The 19,320-nt window shown below is 41.9% G+C and overlaps 1 protein-coding gene across 1 annotated transcript in view; it reads left to right on the top strand.

The window, feature by feature from the left end:
- ANKFN1 (ankyrin repeat and fibronectin type III domain containing 1) overlaps positions 1 to 19,320 on the top strand; it is a 168,118-nt gene that overhangs the window by 125,908 nt on the left and 22,890 nt on the right. The window contains exons 12-15 of the mRNA XM_055577564.1: positions 5,114 to 5,280; positions 8,066 to 8,216; positions 9,743 to 9,911; positions 19,028 to 19,194. Of these exons, the coding sequence (XP_055433539.1) occupies positions 5,114 to 5,280; positions 8,066 to 8,216; positions 9,743 to 9,911; positions 19,028 to 19,194 (654 nt within the window). The remainder of the gene's footprint in view (positions 1 to 5,113; positions 5,281 to 8,065; positions 8,217 to 9,742; positions 9,912 to 19,027; positions 19,195 to 19,320) is intronic.

Here is a 19,320-nt window from a genome sequence, read left to right as displayed (position 1 = left end):
CTTGCTTTCAAGGAGTTCAGTCAAGGGAGGGAGACAGACATGTAAACAAATCAAGGTAATACAAGGCAGAATTAAACCAGAGCCTGATAGCAGCACAAACAGTGTACTATGAAAACACAGACAAAGTGACTATTAATTCTACCTGGAAATATCAGGGAAGGCTTTGTAGAAGAGGTGACATTTGGCTGAGCCGTGAAGTGTAAGTTCACAAGGTAGAGAAAAAAAGAGAAAGACGGTGGGGGAAGGGCAGTTAGAAAAAAAAGCAGAAGATGAGAGGGAGGGAAGAAGAAAGGAAGGAAAGCAGAAAAGAAGAGAGGAGGGAAGAAATTAAATAGGTAATTAAACAGAGGGCATGGTTAAAAAAGAAAAGAGGGTGGAAGCTGGAAAAGTAGATCCCACCCTCCCTTGCGTCCACAATGGACATTACACAACCTTCATCACACCAGGCTAAGAAAAATTTACATGTCACTCTCACAAACCGAAATACGAGTTCCATGAAAGGAAGGATCATGTCCTATTGAGCTTGATGTCATTGACATCCTAGCATAACGCCTCATACACAGTAGTAGTAGTGTGTGCTCAGTCGTGTCCGACTCTTTGCCACCCCATGGACTGTAGCCCACCAGGCTCCTCTGTCCATGGGATTTTCCAGGCAAGAATACTGGAGTAGGTTGCCATTTTCTTCTCTAGGTACTCAATGAAAGTTGGCAGAATGAGTGAATTCATGAACCAATAAAGAATCAAAGAAGAGAGATTAGGCTATATATGAGGAAGGGAAAAACAATCCATTTTGGTTGGAGGTAAGAAACTCAAGAGGACTGTAGTGGAAGTAGAGACTAGAAATGCAGATTAGCGGTCAAAGCAGGCAATACATAAACCCACAGGCATTTGACTTGGCTTAGGAGGCCTTTCTGGCTTCCCTGGTGGCTCAGCTGCTAAAGAATCCGCCTGCATGGTAGGAGAGCTGGGTTCGATCCTTGGGTTGAGAAGATCCCCTGGAGAAGGGAAAGGCTACCCACTCCAGTATTCTGGCCTGGAGAATTCCATGGACTGTATAGTCCATGAGGTCGCTAAGAGTCGGACACGACTGAGCGAGTTGCACTCACTCACTCAGGAGGCCTTTCTAATGTACCTCAGATCATGTGAATAGGACAGCTCTTTCTCTTCCCATGCATTTCACAGGCTCCGAAAACATTCTGACTAACGAAGGATAAATGACTATGTAAAGGCAGGAAAACATATAGTAGATGCTCAGTAATAGCCATTACAAAATTGAATGAAAGAGTGAATTACTCCATCCCAGAGTGACATTGTTTTTTACGTAACCACAGTATGTTCCCAACTCACTTTCTATTTGTGGTCAGTTCTGACCCCATGTTTTTTCTTATACTCATACCCATCCTATATTTTTACTCTTGGGTTTGGGTCTTTACAAGCACATTTTCTTATTAAGTTTCAACCCTAATTATGATAGGCTTATTTTTCCAATGCATAGGGTCATTCAGAGCTTTATTACTATTTTCCAGAAAATCAAAACCACACCAAATTTGGGACCCACAAATTTGATACACACATTCTTTATTTGTCTGGGACATCAATAAATATGCTGAACAGACTGGCTCTCAAGACCAGTCTCCACTGCGCATCACTCAATATGTCCTGCTCTCGCCATAATATCCCCATCACCCACAAATCTTCAACCCTGGTGTTCAGCCTACAGATTATACTGGAGACATCTCCCTGGTCTATGGATTCTGTTCTTTTGCTATTAGAAATGAGAGTTGTCCATACGATTTGCCCATCACAAAACCAGGTTGACGCCTATGTAATGTCTCAGGGTCTCCTAGTGACTGCAAATTGATTGCTTGATAGCTCACTCTCATTCTTCCCAAAGATCAATAAGTTGGCGGTCTTTAATTACCAGGGTCATTCTGTGTTTCTCCCCTTCCTATTTCAAAGATAGGCATATTTGCCCTTTTCCAGTCTTTAGGGACTTTTCCAGTTCTCGGTTACTTCTCAAAAATAATGACCTGTGGGTCTGTGGCCACATCTTGTACACAAAGTACCCCTAGGGTGCATGTCATCAAATTCTGCTGATGTGAATACTTCCATTTTTCCTTCTCTCATTAATTGTTCCTTTCTCCTTGATTACCTGTTCATGTCTCAAAATTTCACCTTGACTGAACTTCCTCTAGTTAACTATCTGCGATCAGCTCTGAAGAGACAAGATGAAAAAATTCAGCATTATCAATCACTTGATATAAGAGTTCCTTCCTTCTTAATCATGAAGTTAAATTTTTCAAGTCTATTTTTTGCCATATATCATAAAAGTTATTTATTTGCTTTCCGATAATGCTAGGTACGTCCTCCTCCCAATTGTGATCATTCTTATTTTGTCCTTCTTCTGCTTTTCTCATACATTCTGGTTTTTTTTTTTTTACTTTACAATATTGTATTGGTTTTGCCATACATCAACATGCATCCTCCACTAATATATGGAGAAATATACATGGAATTTAGAACGACATACATTCTGTTTTAAAGATAAGGCCTGATTGCCACATGTGGCATACCTGTTATATGCAGAAATAATACTGGGTACTAAAGAAACTGCAATTTAAAAAAAAAAAAGCCCTGCCATTAATTTCATAATCTAGTTCAACCAAACAACATAAGAAAAATATAAGTTAAATACTCCTTCCTCTGTATGCCTACATTGCCTCTATTTTAAGCAGGTTTCAGTATATTGTAATCATTCCTTTACTTACCTGTTTTTCTTAACCTCTTTAAAAGTAGGGATCGTATCAGGTTCACCTGAAACCCCAGTGTCTCCTATAGGACCTGAATCTCAGTATGCTTGATAAGGATGTGACAAAGAAGACAATACAAAATAACATATGTTATTCTCACTGCAAGAATAATGGAGTATGTAGTCATTCCCTTCTCCAGGGAATCTTCCCAACCTAGGGATTGAACCCAGGTTTCCTGCACTGCAGGCAGGAGCGAAGCCCATGTTAGATGTTACAAATGGTTCATCTACAGAGGAGGGGTCACTCCTTCATACATTTCTGTTCCATACTGAATTCTATACAATTCTAAATACTTTTTTTTTTCCTCTTCTTTTTTGCCTTCCTAGAGGTAGCATTGATTCCCTCTTTTTTTACCCCCTTTGAAAACAGGCTAAACTCTGGCATATAGGAATCCTTCTCTTAGAATCAGTTTCCTGAGTCATCATGCCTATTTATTTCACCACCACACTGCTCAAATGTATACAAAGTCTTACCTACTGATATAGGGGGAAAGGGAGCATCTATATCACCAAATGTTTATTATCTGAGTCCCTGCAGTCGTGTAGAGAAGCAAAAGTCACAACCCTAGTAAGTTGGCACTTCTTGCTGCCCCAACTTCATTCAGTCTCTGCTGCCTATGGAATAGTGTAACGGGACAATTGGCAATTCAAGGCAAATTCAACGCAAATCTATTACAAGGTGAACTTTAAAATCTTGTAAAAGTTACAAAATTTTGTGAAGCTGATGAAGACAAGGAGACCTAATCAAATAACATGCATCAGTTCAGTTCAGTTCAGTCACTCAGTTGTGTCTGACTCTTTGCAGCCCCATGAATAGCAGCACGCCAGGCCTCCCTGTCCATCATCAACTCCCGAAGTTCACTCAAACTCACGTCCATCGAGTCCGTGATGCCATCCAGCCATCTCATCCTCTGTCGTCCCCTTCTCCTCCTGCCCCCAATCCCTCCCAGCATCAGAGACTTTTCCAAGGAGTCAACTCTTCGCATGAGGTGGCCGAAGTACTGGAGTTTCAGCTTCAGCATCATTCCTTCCAAAGAAATCCCAGGGCTGATCTCCTTCAGAATGGACTGGTTGGATCTCCTTGCAGTCCAAGGGACTCTCAAGAGTCTTCTTCAACACCACAGTTCAAAAGCATCAATTCTTCGGTGCTCAGCTTTCTTCACAGTCCAACTCTCACATCCATACATGACCACTGGAAAAACCATAGCCTTGACTAGACGGACCTTTGTTGGCAAAGCAATGTCTCTGCTTTTGAATATGCTATCTAGGTTGGTCATAACTTTCCTCCCAAGGAGTAAGCGTCTTTTAATTTCATGGCTGCAATCACCATCTGCAGTGATTTTGGAGCCCCCCAAAAATAAAGTCTGCCACTGTTTCCACTGTTTCCCCATCTATTTCCCATAAAGTGATGGGACCAGATGCCATGATCTTCATTTTCTGAATGTTGAGCTTTAAGCCAACTTTTTCACTCTCCTCTTTCACTTTCATCAACAGGCTTTTTAGACCCTCTTCACTATCTGCCATAAGGGTTACTGACATCTGAGAATCTAGCTGAGGCAGGCCAGTTAACAAGTGAAGAACACACAAGGAACAAGGATCATGTAAGAGACTGACTTGAAGATCAATTGTTTATGCCAGAGGGGAAAAAAAATATATGGAGCCTTCAAATCCTTTTGCAAAAATTATCCTGTTCATGATCACAGTGTGAAAGTCAAATATTAGGAAGCGCATTCCAGCTATGATATAATTTAGGAGTGACCAATTATAACTCAAGTGTTAATAAGATATATTGCTATTACTTGTTTCATTTTTCAAGATAATCAGTCAAATTCTCTTTTTTTCCTACTTACTATAAAACTTTGACCCTTTTCCTGACACCAGTTGTCCTGAAATAATGAGGCTTTTCTATACTGCTTTATCAGTTTTTACACTTACAGTTATGCCCCAGCTAAACAATAAACACTCCAAGGATAGAAATTATGAATTCTATTTTTCTTTAGTACCTTCTTCTACCACCATCAGCCCATTCCAAATCACAACTCACACATCTACTTATGGAGCAGACATCTGAGGAAAATAAGCATGCAGAAAATATTACTGACTGCCTACCTGACTTGGAGGCTAATTCTCCTGAAGGTTAAGATGGCTGTACCCACAATACATTCTCAACAGTCATGATGGTGATATCCAAGTTTTCTAACTAATCACTTAGCTACAGCTCCTTTAACTCATGACACAGTGTACCTAAGAAACAAAAAGAGATTACCTTTTAATGTATTTTTTGTTTTATTTTTCATCCTACAGGATATTCTTTCCTATCACAAAAGGAGTCATCAGCGTCTCTCTCCTGGATTATATCTGGGTTACCTAAAGCTTTGTAGCTCTGTGGACCAGATCAAAGTTCTTGTTACCCAAAAGCTGCCTAACATTCTCTGTCATGTGAAGATCCGTGAAAACTATAACATTTCCAAGTAAGCTATAAGTTTGGGTTTTTCTTGTGATGAAACAATGGTTGAAGGGATGGGTTTGATGTGCCAGAAGGAAACTGAAATGTGACTGCGGGTGAAGTCTTTATGATGAGACGCCTTCAGGGGCCAGCACACTGGGGCAAAGCATCACTGGGTTTTAACATTAGGGTAAGGAAAATGGAAGTGTTAATCGCTCAGTCATGTCCGACTCTTTGTGACTGCATGAACTATAGCCCGTCAGGCTCCTCTGTCCATGGAATTCTCCAGGCGAGAAGACTGGAGAGGGTTGCCACGGCCTTCTCCTGGGGATCTTCCCAACCCAGGGATCAGAGCCAGGTCTCCCACATTACTCTTAAAGGCATAGCTCGGTTTTAACATTAGGATAAGCAGTGCACCTATTTAAACAGGATGCTCTCCTTTCACTTTCCTCTCTGCAGCCACTGACATTCAGGTTAGTGAACAGATGCCCTTTTCTTTCAACACTTCTATTTCCAAAATCTTTTCTCCATAAAAAGTCATATTTTTAAAAAATCACTTGTGTGAACGGGTTCTAGGAGAGTAACTGATTTCCCCCTAATCTTAAAGGACCCTCCCTACTCTCAGTCTTCCAACTCCTAATCCCCTGACCTCAGGACTCCGTATGTTTCCTATGCTCTACATGGTTCTCTGGGGGAGAAAAGACGTAACAAGGCCTGAGTTTCTGAAAACTGCTCTCTGGTTTGGCATTATGGTGAATTGCCCTGTTAACTTTGGAAAAGTTGCCCAGTCTTGGTAATCTGACCCAGCTTTACAACTAGCCCTCTAGTAGCCCTCTGAAAGTCTACTAAAATGAACTGAATTGTGCTCAACACGCAAAGACTAGATAAGAAAAGAAAAAGAACTTGGAAAAGGCTTTGTCAGGCTTCGGTGACAATTGAGATCATCCTAATTGCACCCACAAATTTGCTTAACCAAAGGAGACTCTAATTTGGTCATTTAAAATCTGGTCCCTAAAGTGCGAAGGACTTATTAACTGCAGTGTCTCACAGTATATACTAAATACGCCTTGCTGACAGTGAAGGCAATGAGGATGACGCGTGAGGTCTTTAGAGCACTCGCCAGCTGCCATATTCTCTTCTTTCCCTTATCACACACACCCAGACTTTAAGTCTGCCATCTGGTGGCCACTTCTACAATCAGCAGCAGTTATCTCCGGCCTTCCCAAGAGGCTCGTTTGTGGGTGGATTCTGCAACGGTTACTTGCATCCATTTTCTAGATTTGTGTCTTCAAGGTTTAGATTCTATCTTTTAGTGGTTGTACCAACTAATTTCCATGTGCCAAGGATCCAAGTTTCATTTCTACAAAAGATTCCAGTAGCCTTCACTGTGCCAGTTCCATCTCCCTCATCCTTAAAGGCTAAACTGATTAGTTAGTGGTAGATGTTTAATGGTATTCCTCCTGGTAATTTATTTTCTAATTTGATTACAGATACTATTTTAGCAATGTGGTCCTTTAGATTTTGTGCATACTTATGCTAGTCAGAATCCCTCATCTAGTTTGGTATCAGTGATGGAAGAAAAGATAGAGTTCCCACGCAGGTTCTCAAAGATTTCAGTTATTTGTGAAGCCAACAGTATGCCCAGATTGAAGTGGGATTTAATTTTCATTTTTTTTCCCTCTTATGGAGACAAAGGGTATATTTTTCCATAGTCTTTTCCAGTGTGGGAATTGAAATGAAACTGATATCATGAAAACAGAAACTTTTCTAAGAGGGGAGCTGGTTAAAAGAGCGTGTATTCTGATGCAAAGCTTATGTCACAATCAATTTCATTTTCTGGCTCATAGCTTGGAGCCCCGGTGACTATAACCCATCAGGGAGAGCCCTCAGAGGATTTTCACGAGGGTGGAAAACACGTTAGCACCTCCTCTCTTTCCATCCCAGAACAACAGGGCTTTCCTTTCCTCCCTAGCCTGCTCCCAAGAGCACATTGCTTCTCCTTGCTGTCAGGAGCAAATGGGCCAAATGAATCTGTTTAGGGACTTGTGCTAAAACACCTTACAGAAGCAGTGCTGCCCAAGAGGTATTTCCCTTGATCTTTTCAAGATCCTTTCAAAGAGCAGCTTTTGGGGGACAAATTGGATGGGCTTTCCCCCCACCTCCCTTCTTTCCCCTTCCTTTTTGCAGAACATTTGGAAAACTTCATCGGGAAGGATGGTAGAGCATGCAGAATAAAGACACAGATGACCGGTTTGAAAAGAGGACAGGATCAGGGATGTGTGTCCCCTGGTTCCTTTTATTGGAATTGTCTGGTGTTCCTGTTTGTGATTCTCCTCAAGCTTTTGGAAAGGGAAAGAAACCAAAATAGTGCCCACGATTACAACAGGGCAGGGTTGAAATGTGCTGTGTGGTTCCTTGCCTAAGTTGGACCAGAGTCCTGCGGTTACCCAACTGCTGAATTAACCAGCAGATGCCCCTGTGGTAAAATGTAGGGTCTTAGAACTTACAGGGGATCTTCAGGGAAAGAAAAATTATTTCAAAATATTTCAAAGCTCCAATCTCAAAAACTGATTCATTACAAATCAGACCTGCTGTTCTGAGGTATATGTGGTTTGATAGGTGAAATAAACTTGAAAAGAGCTCATTTTAAGCTCTCTTTGGGTGGCAAAAAGTTCAAATTTCATGAACTGCATCAAGTTTTAACCACCAAAAATTGGTTATTCAGGTTCTGGACATATACACTGAAAATGTTCTGAGCTGTGTTCTGAACTTTTGTTGTATTTCTAATTTTAACTTGACTCAACATACAGAGAGGAGTGGGAATGGGTCCAAAAGCTTTCTGGCTCTGAATCTATGGAAAGTGTGGATCATACTTCTGACTGCCCCATGCAATTGTTCTTCTACGAGCTCCAGATGGCAGTGAAAGCTCTCCTTAAGCAGATCAATATACCTCTATATCAGGTACTAGTCTTTACCCTTATTTTTATCTTCTTTTTATGACTCATGGAAACTGCATTATGGTGTAAAACTCGAGGTGAAAAATTGCACGTATATACATTTTGTTCATTGATTTACATGTTGCTTTGCACATACACGCACATTTTCAGTCTGATGCCTACACGTGGACACTGAGTACCCTTCTGTGCCTTTACCCTAGCTCTTCCATGTTGACGTCTTCCAAAGTTCCCAGACCCCACTTTATCGTGGTCTGGTCAGACAAGGAAAAATTGGCTAACCCACCCTGAAAGACATCGACTCTTAGCTTCAGGAGAGCGTGAAGCAAGGGAAGTAAATAAATAAGTGTATAGTTAGATTTGCAAATGATTTCCTTAAGAACAGAAGATTACTGGTAATATAAATCTAGAGCAGTGGCCAAGGTTGTTCCATGCTGTGTCTCCACAAACAGAAAATTTGCTGTCAAAATTACTGTCTTGTCTAAGTCCAATCTTACCTCCACTAATAAGCAACTTTTTAAAAAAGGAACCATTGGCTTAGAAGACAAGAGTGAAGGTTTACTAGGCTCTGTCTAGCGAGCTAATATCATGTAGCATTAGATTCTCTTCTTTTTGATCTGCATGTACCATCTCTCTCCACTCAATACACACACACATACTATTCCTATACACACAAGTAAAATAAGCCAAGTTTAGCCTGCAAACAGGGAGACGGTAACAGGAGTGACTGGCTCTCTTTAAATAACAGAGAGACAACCTGAATTGGCCTCTGACCCAAGGAGACAAGAGGATAGATTAAAGACTCTAAGAGTGTTCTTCCGTTAGGGCACTACTCTGATTACAAGTCAATGTTGCAAAGCTAGTCCAAAACAGCTAACGTTGAAAAAGGATAAATTGCACAAGATGCCATAAAGACACTAGGGGAGTTAACTGGATTATTCCAGGGGTGGCCATATACTCAGGAGGAGGGAAAAAAAATGCCAGCTCAACTTCTGACAGTAGATACCATTAAAGGGTTTCTTGGGCTTAGCAGGTCTGAAGCAGCTCATATTTCATTGGTGACTCTTGGGCTACGCATACATTGGGAGCAGGCTGCCCAACTGCCTAAGAGTACATACAACATTTTTTTTTTTTTTTTTTGGTACTTGTAAAATTTTCTCAGTCCTTGGCCAGAAACTACATTTTCCCCCCTTAACCAACTTAAATTGAAACTAGTGGATTTTTAATTCAATCCATTTTTGTTGCTTCATGTAATTATATTCATCATTTTGAAAAGCCCACAGAACGCAATCATTTTCTGCTTTTATAAGAAGCATAAATGTTGTTTTCAGAGTTTATGTGGAACATTACTGCCTTAAATCTTGATTTTATATAGCATTATTAAATGGACTGAACCCTAATATTTATGTTGTATAAAAATTCCAAGCTTAAAGTCATGTAATTTTGTTAGATGTTTTATGCCAGTTTGGTGTTGTTTATGTAAGTGCCATGTTGTAACTCTCCTATTTTTCCTCCGTGCGTGTCCCTCTGCAGGCAAGGAACTTCCGCCTCTACACACAGGAGGTGTTGGAAATGGGTCACAATGTCTGCTTTCTTCTCCTGCTCCCTGCCTCAGACGACGTCTGTACAGCCCCAGGACAGAATAATCCTTACACCCCACACTCAGGGTTTCTTAACCTCCCTCTTCAGATGTTTGAACTTGGTATAGTAGCTTGTTTCACCTAGAAATATTAACCCAGCCTCCTTATAATAAAATCACAAAGTTATATCTGTTCCCCCTTGTCCCAGTGGAGGGTCAATAAATCACATGATGGCTTTGGCAACAACCCTTCCTAGAACTGTGTACAAGTCTGAGAGAAAGCAAAGCTCCAAGACTATGTGCCTGAGCAATAATTACTGAAACTTAGCTAAGGCCCAATGGAGAGGAGGGACTTCTAAACAGAAAGTTCAGTTATCAGGCTGCAGTTCTTGCCTCCCCCTTGCTTTCCTAAAGCATAAATATAAGAACTGATGTTTTCATGAAAAGCACTGCCCCTTCTCTTTCTTTTTTTCCTCTCTTCCCCCTCTTCCTGCCCCCTCTTTCCTCCAACTGGGGAAAAAAAACTGAAATTAGAATGTAAAGTGTGTATCAATTTAAAGCAGAAAAAGGTCTGTAACTTTAAGTAGTGCTAACTTATTAAATAGACTCTAAATTTCTAACAGACCATTGGAGAAATTGACAGGGTCTCCCAGGATGCAATATTGTGATTATAATGTGGGATTCTCAGTGGTAGAAGATCTCATCCTGACTTTCAAAAATGGGTAGCCTGGGCCCCGAGTTCTCTATTTTTACAGAGACCCCTGCTGCCCCTGAAAATGTGAATAGGGAGGCTTTGTCTCCTCCCCATGCTTCATCTTGTAACAGGCCAATAAGAGGCAATTAACAAGAGTTCCGTCAGTTCAAATGGACTGTAGGATTTGTGGGAGTGGGAGTGAATGGGTGAATGAAATGAAGGCAGTCTCTCTTTGGATTGCTCCCCAGCTACCAGATTTAGAAAGAGACAAGGCAACTGCCTGATGTTTCATTTTGAGACCTGGGCATCTGAATTTGAATTTATCTCGAGGATAAAGGGATGAAGTCTCCCAGTTTCCCTTGCTCCAAGGAGTTTACATGCTCAAAAGCTGATGAACAGCAATTGTTACTTTCCAGAGGAGGGAAAGTTGTTAAGAGAAGCCTGAATCGGACTTGCAGACTGAGACTTGAGGGTACTGGGTCCCCTACTGTGTGGCACTGGCAATCAGTTAGCTTTCCTGTATCTTTTCTGTGCCACATGACTGATGATATTGGTCATACCACTCCAAAGATGCCTGAATGTGAATGTGACCATTTAATGAGTTCCACATACAGTGAACATTTTTAGTCTATGATATAACTGCCCTGCTATTACAAAACATAGTTTGAGTCAAAGTATTTCAATTCAGGTCCACACATACACATCAGGTGTCTACTGTGGAGATTAAGAGAGGAGTTAAGACAACGACTCTGCCCTCAAGGGGCTTTTTAGGACAGTGGTAGGAGTGAAATAAAAATACAAATTAAATTTTAAAATACGTATAATGTGCTTAAATCTTACGTATTAAGTGATACTGAAAAAAAGAAAGGAAAGCACGTTTTCTTAAAGAAGGTATCAGAAAGCCACCTTGGAGAGAGGATATTTGTTGCAGGTGTTAAAGAATGGACTAGATGCTAAGAACAAGGATAATGAAATCTCTTTTGTCAAAGGGAGCAGAATGAGCAAAGACATAATAGAAGAACTCAGAAAGCAGCAGAAAAAGAACACGTGGTCCAGTTCAGCTAGATCTGGGAAAGGGCCTGAGGCAACAGTAACCGTCAACCTGTGAGGACAAGCTTGAGCCATATTGGGCGGTATTTTAGGAATCAGGCTGAGGAATATATTTAAGATGAACTGAAAGCAGGATTGGGGAGATAATTCAGAGGTTATGATAATATTTTGATGTCACAGCAGAAACAAATACAAAGGAAATAAGTGTAGATGTGAGAAGCATGGGAAGCAACCGACAAGACTGGGCAGCTGTTTGAATGAGGACAGTCAGAGCTCCGAGACATCTAAGCTCCCCCGTGGTTTTCAGTTTCAAAGACTGTGAGGATATTGCTACCATTACCAGACATAATGAAATCAGAAAAGAAAATGCTGTGGGGAAGAATACGATGCTCTTAGCTCCGAATATCTTGAGCTCAGTGGTAAAGAATCCACCTGCCAAAGCAGGAGATGGAGTTTTGATCTCTGGGTTGGGAAGATTTCCCCTGGAGTAGGAAATGGAGATGTGCTTCAGTATTCTTGCCTGGAAAGTTCAATGGGCAGAGGAGCCTGGCGGGCTATAGTTCCTGGGGGCCCAAAGAGTCAGACATGACTGAGCATGCACACATCTTAAGTCTGCAGGTGTTAATTCAACATCCAAGTGGACATATGCAACTGGCAGTAGAAATGCAGGAGACAGAGTTGGTTACTAAACACAGGAATTTGGCTGGACTCTACTGATAACAGATGAAGCCATGAAAGTGAGTCATTTCCCATGGGTAGATAAATGACAGAGAAAAGAACTAAAGAAAATCCTTTATTGGAGAGTGAACTGAGAGCCCATTCTACATAAAAAGGCCATACTGTTACATGATTACAGACAAATAATACATGAGGCTCATTTCTCGATGTTTCAGTGGCCTGGGTGGGAACAATCAATGGTTTAGTATCAATCATGATAGTACACGACTCCCAAGACCCTGGAAAACCAAGCCCTGCAAGCATCCTATCTTTCTTCTTGGGAGGCTCCCACACTATTCTTGGGCAACCACTTTATCCTACCACCTTTACTCTCCATTCTACAATTTCCTCTCTTCACTCATTTCTTCATTAATTCATCTATAAGTATTTATTAAGTAACCCACTATGTGCCCCTCTTCCCAAGTGGCTAAGTGGTAAAGAATCCTGCTGCTAATGCAGGAGATGCGGGTTCAATCCGTGGGTCAGGAAAATCCCCTGGAGAAGGAAATGGCAACCCACTCCAGTATTCTTGCCTGGGGAAATCCCATGGACAGAGGAGACTAGCAGGCTATAGTCCATGGGGTCACAAAAGAGTCAGACACAACTTAGCGACTAAAACTTAGCAACTAAAACAACTATTATGTGCCAGGCATTATTCCAGGTATTGAAAAATCAATGAACAAACTCCTCATGGAGCTAATAATATTCCAATGGGGGAGACAAAATAGTAAACCAATCAACAAACATTAATATTGGAAATGTCAGACAGTAGCGAGAGCTGGAAACAAAAATAAATCAGGATAAAAGGCTAGACTGAAGGGACAGGAACTGCACTTTTGTATAAGATGACGAGGAAAGGCCTCTCTGAAGAAGATAACCTGAGCAGAGATGAGAGATTTCCATGAAATGAAAATAGCAAGTGCAAAGGCCTTAACAGTAAGAGTGTGCTTGGCTGAGACATCAGTATAGATGGAATGTAGGTAAGCAAGAGCAACAGAGAGAGGAAATGATATCAGGTCAGCATCAGAAGATCATTCATGGCTTCATAGATCATAATAAGGACTTTGGATTTTATTTTAAGTGTGTTGGAAATCCAATGGAGATTTTCGAGTAGCATGACTTTTTAATATAAGCTTTAATATAAGTAACTTTTAATACAAGCTCTGCAGAATACAGTAGTCCCATAGGGTGTTCCTTCCTAGGATTATCGATGGGGGAGAGAGACAGTCCTACAGGAGGATGCTGTGAGACTCTATGAGCAGGGTCAAGCTGGGGCAAAGTGGTACAATCGTAGACCCACTGCCCCCCGCAGCTTGAGGGCTGATATCCCTAGCCCTTTGGAGAGGAAGAGGATAGCACTCCTCTGCAGTTATAAAGCATGTGTCTGGGGGACAGCAAGGGTCACTATTCATGCTGCCCCAGAAATAAAAGGAAAAGCCCTTAGAAACTGTCCTGAGATGTGGCCTCTTGGGGATTTGCCTATACTGAGGAGGTCACACTGCCCTGACCCCATGGGCAGTCACAGCTGACTGTAGGCCTATGAAGAGGAAAGCGGACTTTTATCGATTTCATTGACTCTATGACTTTGACTGCCTCGATGAGCAAGATTAAGAAACTGGGAAATTTTTTAAAGCCAATGTGAAGCCTGGTATGCATTTTATACTTCAGTGTTCGGCTACATGCTTCATTCAACAAACATTTACTGAGTTTCCACTATATTCCAGTACTATGCTAGGGCTGGACACACAGACATTAACAGGACACAGTCTGCCCACTGGAAACCTAGAACCCAGTGGGGGATATTATCTATACCAACAGTCCCAATCCAGTGAAAATTCTGTGAGAGGTCAGTTGCTGAATTTCAGAGGAAAAACACCTAATCCTTTCTTACAGAGATACGATTTAAGATAGACTTTGAAGTACAAGTAAACATTCAGGAAAAAAATAAAGGTAGACCAGGAAAGGAAAATCATTGTAAGCAGAAGGAATAGCATGCACAAAGGTTTGGAGACCTAGGAAAAATGCATCTCACTTAAGTATACTCTGAGTAGTTCACTGTGACAGATGCTTCAAGCATCTGAGCAAGTGTGACGGGAGACAAAACTAAAATTGAAAAAAGGAAAAATCACGAAGGGTTAAGCCACCCCAAAGCAGTTAGACTTTATTCTATAAGCAATAAGGAGTCATTAAAAATTTTTAAGGAAAAGAATAATATGGTCTTACTGGGTTTTAACCACTCTGTGGATTGCAGGACAATGAGAAAAGGGCTGGGCCTAGAGGCAATGAGACAGTTAAGAGACCGGCCCAGGTGGGCATTGATAAGAACTCAGACGGAGACCGCCACAGCAGGCGGACAGAAGAGAAGGCAGGGGCAAGAGGAATTTAGAAGTTAAAATCAATAGGACTTTGTGATTGATTCAATGTGGTTGAAGAGAAAGATGGAGGAGCCACGGAGTCTGAATACGGTGCTGAAATGGATAACGCTGCCATCTACCAAAACAGGAAATAAGAGGGGAGGAACAGGTTTGGGGGAAGGGAGAGATGATGAGTTAGTTCAGTTTGACAAATGATGAGTTTTGTTTGAGGTGCCTGTGGGATATCCAGGCATTGAGCCTAATGGAATCCAGGCCACAAGCTTATAAGAAATGGCACAGTCCCAACCCTCATTCCTAATGCCCATTTTTCATGATTTAGGATACCATTCCTGAATTCCAACTGTCAACTCGTTCACTACCAGGAATCTTTAGAGAGGCATCTTATGCCCAGGTTCTTTCTGATACCTTGGCAGAGAACCATAGAACTAAACTGACCTTAAGAGGTAATCTTATTGGTTCCTTAGCTTCCAGACTAGGCTACATGGCCCAGACTGATGGGACTCTATTGAGTAAGAGATCTTTAGGAAGAATATTCTAACCTCAATCCTGTTCTAATATTCAAACTACTAATTGCCCCATTCTTCCCAGGGGGATGGGCAAAGGATGTGAACAAAAATTCACTTTGCATCTGATATGTGCCACATGCTGTCTAGGCACTTTATTATTATGTTGTTTTATCCTGCTGATGCTGCTGCGTCGCTTCAGTCGTGTCCGACTCTGTGCGACCCCACAGATGGCAGCCCACCAGGCTCCTCTGTCCCTGGGATTCTCCAGGCAAGAATATTGGAGTGGGTTGCCATTTCCTTCTCCAGTTGTTTTATCCTAGGTGGACATTATTATCCTTGTCTTAGCTATAAAAAAAACCTGAGGCTCCCTGGGGTTATATGCCTATTATGAAGGTAGTAAGTGGTAGAAGTGTAATTCAAATCCAGTTCTGTCTTATACCTAAGCCTGAGTACTTTCCGCCCTACAGTATCCCCAATCTGACTTCCAGTGTCGGTGCTGACGGCATTTTAGTCTGTCACTATCTTATAAAGAAAAAAGACAGAGAAAACACCACAGAAAATTAGTCTTCCTTTGTAAATTACTAACAAATCATGCGGTCTGGGATAATGCATTTTTGTATCCTTATACCATTTTGCTTGCAAAATGCATGTGATTCACATTAGGAAAAAAATTAGAAGCTTCCAGTCTATCCTCCCCTTCTCAGTGATGGCTACCAAATGTATCATTGCTAAACCACAAAAGACCATGTTAAAGTCACATTTGTTAAAATGACATTAAAGGCTCCGGATGAAAACCACTAGAGTGGGAAAGTGAAGCACCGTCCTTGCCGTTGGAAGGTCCTCGGCGCTCACTGTGGCGGGTGGCGCGGCCGTGTGGGCGCTGGGAGACCACCCACTGATCCGAGGCTCTGACCACAAAGAGACGCAGCGAGAGGGAGCTGTGGACACCCTGGCGTTCTAGAATTCAGATGGGACTTATAGCATTTCCTCTAAAGAAATTCTTCAGGGCCTCTATCTTCCAGTCATATTTTAGAAAGAAGGGAAAAAAGATGATTTTTTTTTTTTTGCAACTTGGTTTGGAAAGGCAGACTGTGAGACACTTCACTCTTCAGCCAAGAGAGGACATCTGTCAAGCGCAAACAGGATATAATTCCTCCTTGAAAGGCATGAAGACACATTCAGGGAGCTACAAGGGTCAAGAGTAAGCTGAAAAGTAACCATGACTCTTTCCTGTAGAGCAGCCAGTAAATATCAGACTTGAAATATACCTTTTGAAAGAGGAAAATCAAACGCATCTTGAGGAAAGAGAATAGAGGGGGAAAGGAGACTTTGGAATAAAGGTCAGCTCTCTTCAGATCATGGCATACAAAAGTTTTGTTGTTCATTCAGGCAATAAACTTTGAGAAGTTGGTTTCCCTGGTGGCTCGCATCATAGAATCTGCCTGCAGTGCAGGAGACCCGGGTTTGATCCCTGGGTCAGAAAGATCCCCTGGAGAAGGGAATGGCAACCCACTCCAGTATTCTTGCCTGGAAAATCCCATGGACAAAGGAGCCCGGCAGGCTACAGCCCATGGGATTACAAAGAATCAGACACAACTGAGCGACTAACACTTGACTTGAGAAGTTATAGTGTTTCAAGTTTTGAGGAAATAAAAATTAACAGGAGATATGTTTTTTGCCCTCAAAGAAATCAGTCAAGTAAATATTACAATAAAGCAGGATAAATGTCCCGGTGTATTTAAAAACAAGTGGTCTAGGGCCACAAAAGACAGAAACTAATTCTGCCTGGAGTGGAAGAGGTACCAGTTAAGATTTCACTGAGGAGAAGATATTTAACCTGAATGTTCCAGTATGAGAAGAAGCTGACATGAAGGTATTGGTAGAGAAAGTACTGGAGGAGAAGGAAATGGCATGTTCACAAACACGGAAATACAAAAGGACCTGTAGTCGGCTCAGCTTGACCAGAGCATAGGGTCGATGCAGGCAGAGGGTGGAAGGCATGACAGAGATATGACTGAAGATATATGAAAATCCTAGATCTCAAGGAGCTGGCTTTACTGTGATGTTTGGATTGTATCCTGAGTCAAGAAGGTGCTCTATGCTGCTGCTTCAGCTGCTAAGTCGCTTCAGTCGTGTCCGACTCTGTGCGACCCCATAGACGGCAGCCCACCAGGCTCCCCCGCCCCTGGGATTCTCCAGGCAAGAACACTGGAGTGGGTTGCCATTTCCTTCTCCAATGCATGAAAGTGAAAAGTGAAAGTGAAGTTGCTCAGTCATGTCCGACCCTCAGCAACCCCATGGACTGCAGTCTTCCAGGCTCCTCCATCCATGAGATTTTCCAGGCAAGAGTACTGGAGTGGGGTGCCATTGCCTTCTAGGTGTATAATCAAGGGAAAGCATGAAATGTAGATTATTTGGGAAGAGCTCAATAATTTGCATTTACTGAGATCAGTTCTTCTGAGTGTTAGACAAGGAAGTGTTAGAGCAAAGGAAGTAGAAGGAGGGATCTAATACAAGAGAGAAAGGGAAAAAAAAAACAAAACCAAAACTACCCGAAATCAGAAACCACTCCTTGAAACAGTGCCCAGTGGGATTAAGGACAGGCCACTGGAGCCTTCACTCCATTCTTCTCTACCCCTTCCTTCAATACAAGCAGATCCAACAGAGCAGGTCACCCTTCCCCTCACCTGAGTTTTATCCTGAGGGAAAATCAAGCAAGGAAGCAGGCAGTGGTAAGATGGGAATTGTAGGGTACACAAAATCTCTCAATGTGCAGAGAAGTAGGGCTTCCTCAGTGAGGTGTGGAGATGACCAGATGCCCCGTTTTGAGGTAGTGTGGTTTTAGCTTCCCAAAATGGCCAGGTCTAGGTCTCTGGAATCAATAGCAAAGAGGCCTGAGGGCAGTAATTAGATGTTCTTCCTAGAATTCCTCACCAAAGAAGCCAGAATAAAAATGCTTCCACAGATCTGGTGAGTTATTACAGCCCTATTTCCGAAGCCTGAAGCATACCGATACAGGTCAGAGGGACACAGAGTGAGTGAGGTTCCTGGGAAGTGACTCTCCAAACTCAGCAATGCCAGGAAGAGTCTGGTACTACACAAGTCTGAATCAGAATGCTTGCCTCATCTTACTGGACTCTGAAGTTATGGCATGTGAGCAGAGCCGATCAGAGAAGTATGAAAAATCTGACCACCTCAGGCTGCCTGCGTCAGGCTGAGACCCACGCCCCTCTCTCCCTTCTCCATGGCAGAGATGAAGGTTAGGCTGTCTCCACTGGCCTCCAGCCCATTATCTTTTAAGAGAAGAAGGGAAAAACAAAAATGGTCTGCAGCGCACTAGCTCCATCATCTTTCCAGAGGAGTTGAGGAGTGGAGAGGCAGAAGAGGAATCAAAACTCATCATACTAGGTCCTTAGGAAGTTTTCCAGCCAGACAAAACACAAAACACACCCTGAGAAAAACATGTCTTTTATCTTCTGGGACTTCTGGCCTTGGAAAGGAACATGCAAGATACACACTAGAAATCAGACATAGTAATCAAAACTGGGTTTCAGATGGATATTTGTCTCTTTTTTTTTTTTCTCTTTAAATCGGTAAGCAAACTTATTTTCCCAATAGTAGCCCAACTTTAGGGGCTGAACATAAACTGCAGCTTCAGCCAACTCCACTTCCCCATACCCTACCAGGACTTGGTAAACCTTAAAAGGGAATACTGTCTGACTAAAGCCAGACAACTGGCCCCTTAAGAGCACATTTATAATTTATTTATGGCCTAATATTTTCCAATGATAGGATTAATAAATCATGTTTTCATTCAACTTGTTTTCTCTGAGGTATGAATTTCTCTATTTTGATACCAGATCTTAACATGTTTTATTTTGCTTGTCCATTTTCCAGTTCATTTTTGCAGCTACAGGGAGAAATTTATTAGTCTGTATTGCCGCCTTTCTGCTGTTGTGGAGCTGGATTCTCTGAATACCCAACAGTCCCTGAGGGAAGCAATCTCAGACAGCGAAGTTGCAGCTGCCAAACAAAGACACCAGCAAGTTTTAGATTTCATTCAGGTAACAGTTTGTTTTATCGGAGGTAAAAGTAAGAAGGAAGGGACAGGGTGGTGAGGAGAACCAAGCATGAGAAAGAACAGCAGTCTGGGTGAAAGACCACGATGTGCAAATAGACTGTTAATTTGG

This window comes from Bubalus kerabau, chromosome 4 (genome assembly GCF_029407905.1).
Source record: "Bubalus kerabau isolate K-KA32 ecotype Philippines breed swamp buffalo chromosome 4, PCC_UOA_SB_1v2, whole genome shotgun sequence".
In the NCBI taxonomy this organism is placed as follows: Eukaryota; Metazoa; Chordata; class Mammalia; order Artiodactyla; family Bovidae; genus Bubalus; species Bubalus kerabau.
Note: the sequence above shows the minus strand (reverse complement) of the source record. Positions and strands in the feature narration are given on the sequence as shown.